Here is a 2,757-nt window from a genome sequence, read left to right as displayed (position 1 = left end):
AATAGATAAAATATTTAGTCTTTTAGATAGAAACAATTAGTGTCAATTTTATTAGATCTTTGACTCTTCTTTCCCAATTCAGTCGTAGGTGTCCCAAATATCATGGGATCTTGAATACCCACTGAAAATCCTACCTAATTTGACTGTAACAAATCTTCTAATAGATGGATCTCATAGATTTCAAAATACATCATTTAGGAATTAGATAAATATTCAAGTTTTTAGTAACTACTATACGATTTGCTATTATATTATTGGTTCTGTTTTATTGTGGAAACCATAGGTCAGGGATTTGAGGGAGAGAATAATAGTTTCAAAGTCATGACAAAGGAGAGAAGGGGGGGCAAAAGAAAAAAAAAAAACCTATAGAGCTGTTGCACAAAACAAATAATAAGATATGTTCCTTATGTCTCTCACTTTCATCTTTCATTTCAACCCATCTCTTCTAGGGCTTTTATTCCATTAGCTTTTTGTCAAGTTCAAAAACTTTAATATACAAGCATATTCTCTTAGTTTTGAACGATATCTATTTAGAATTTCATTATTGAAGCACATCCATATGATCTTAAGAACAATTCATGTTATATCATTTATTTTCTTAATAGTATTTATAATCTCTCTCTTTCACAAAAACAACCTTTCTATATGCAGGATAAGGCTGCATACATCTGACCCTCACCAGACTCTATAGTGGCAAGAGCCTCATGCACTAAGACACCTTTTTATTTGTAACCCTATCTCTTTGATCCTTTGTGTAGGTTTTGTTAATAAAGTTACTTTTCTATGGAAATAGGAGGAGAAAAACTCCCTCCAAACCTTTATTAGAAGAATAATAGAGTTAGCTATTAGTGTTTCTACCACGGAGATCATGCTGATCTTTGCTTTTGAACTCTTAATTTTCCACCTAAATATCTTAAATGAAATCAGGAGGGAACATCAACCATTTAGCTTCAAAAGCTAAGTCGTTGATATTGAAATTAACATAAAAAAAAATAATCTTCCTAATAAGGTTAGCTGCTCTTAGATCTTCATTTTGTAATCTCACCATTTATCTTTTGTTAGTGATTGAAATACACCAGATACTTTCCAAAAAATTGAAATAGTTCAGTTTGGGTTGCTGGTGTGCCAAATCGATCTGGTCAATCACGAGACCCAAATCAATCAGGAGATAGGGTTCGGTGTGCCTTAGTAAAAGGACTTAAAATTTCTAACAAGATGATAATATTGCAATGCAAAAAAATTAAAAGAAGGAAGTAATAACTCATAGGTAGAAAACCAAAAGAGGTTTAATTGCATCAAAAGATTACAGGTACTTGACTACAGGACAGATATTCCCCAAGATGGGATTGTTGTCATGCAAGAGAATAGAAACATAACACAAAGTTCATGCATCCACCCAAGGAACTATCATCATGGTTGAAGGTAATGGTCAGAAATTGTGCAGAGCGGGCCAGATCGAGGCTTGAGTCTTCCCTTTTAAACCTGATGGCTTTTTAAAAATCTAAGTAATATGGATGATAATTGCAATTTATCTGATTAACTACTATATCTTCTACAAATATTGTCAAGCACAATTTCAATATATATTTTTATTGCTGAATGTTTGTAATTTTGTACTATTGGATCAATGATAAAATACTGTCCAAGACTGATAACCAATTCCCAAAACAATGGAGACAGATACAGTGGGGAGGAAAAAGAAAAGAATATATGCAGGCAGCCTGCTGCATACAACAGCAGATTCGTCAAAATTCATATGCTGAAATCTTAAAGAGAGAAATTTCAAGACTGCGATTTATAGTCAATTCAGAAATTTGAATTTTAGGCCATCTTTGAAGGAAAAAGAGAAAAAGAAATTCCAGCTCTCCATATACGTAACTTACCACACCAACATTAACAGGGAAGACAAAACAAAAGAAAAAGTACATTCTGACGCAATTAGAATAACCCAACTGAACTCATTTTCCCGGGAGAGAGGAGGGAAAAAAAAAAAAACTGAACTCATGACATGTAACTAACAAGATCCATATGATCAAATTCGATTGAGTTCAAAAGATCTAATTAAGTGATTTTAACTACACAAGAAAGAAATCCAAGAGCGGTGAGTTGGTGGGTACCTGGAAGGGACGTTGGAGGTGGAGGAGAAGAAGGCGGCGGAAGCCCACGCGTGCTGGGACCGGATCTGGTACTCCCTCAACTGCTCCGCCAGATTCGACCGCGTTATCATCCCGAGATCTCTTCCCCTTCTTTTCGGTTCCTTCTCTTTTTACTTTTCTCGATTACGTATGATCGATCGCGTTTTGTTGGAGAGAAGAAAAGAGATGGAAGGAGCCGAACGCGATAGCAGTTTACGGCCGACGGTAGCTCGGAAGATATTTCAAATTCGAGCCCTCGGATATCGGAATGGAGGTTTTGGAGATCTCCCCCAAAAGTGACCAGGAAAGGAACGTCGTGCCGTGTCAACGTTGGGAAATTAATGGGCCGGTAACCTGATCCAAATCTGATCCGAAATTTAGGTTTGGAATCTATGAGGTTGGGACTGGATTTAGAAAATCTATAACTCAATCTCAGTTTATACATTTATACATACATGCCAGCATGTATATACATGTATCTACATGTATACTTATGCATAGGATAGCTTCAAGGTATGCTGAATTTTGGGACACATATATATACCATAAGGCGAATAGTGTCACATATTGGATAGTTTCTTACATGGTACAGCATCCCTGTTTTATAGATTAATTCTGTATA

At 35.7% G+C, this 2,757-nt stretch overlaps 1 protein-coding gene across 2 annotated transcripts in view; it reads right to left on the bottom strand.

Annotated features, from left to right (window-relative positions):
• Window positions 1–2,484, bottom strand: part of LOC105032479 (uncharacterized) — a 52,730-nt gene extending 50,246 nt beyond the window's left edge. Inside the window, exon 1 of one of the 2 annotated variants that reach the window (XM_019846307.3) lies at window positions 2,118–2,484. In XM_019846307.3, coding sequence (XP_019701866.1) covers window positions 2,118–2,227 — 110 coding nt within the window. In that variant the 5' untranslated portion in view covers window positions 2,228–2,484. The remainder of the gene's footprint in view (window positions 1–2,117) is intronic. The other variant, XM_019846308.3, reaches the window with a different exon arrangement.
• Between the last annotated feature and the right edge of the window lie 273 nt (window positions 2,485–2,757).

The sequence above is a fragment of the Elaeis guineensis genome, chromosome 11 (assembly GCF_000442705.2).
Source record: "Elaeis guineensis isolate ETL-2024a chromosome 11, EG11, whole genome shotgun sequence".
Taxonomy (NCBI): Eukaryota; Viridiplantae; Streptophyta; class Magnoliopsida; order Arecales; family Arecaceae; genus Elaeis; species Elaeis guineensis.
This window is presented reverse-complemented; position numbering and strand designations above follow the sequence as displayed.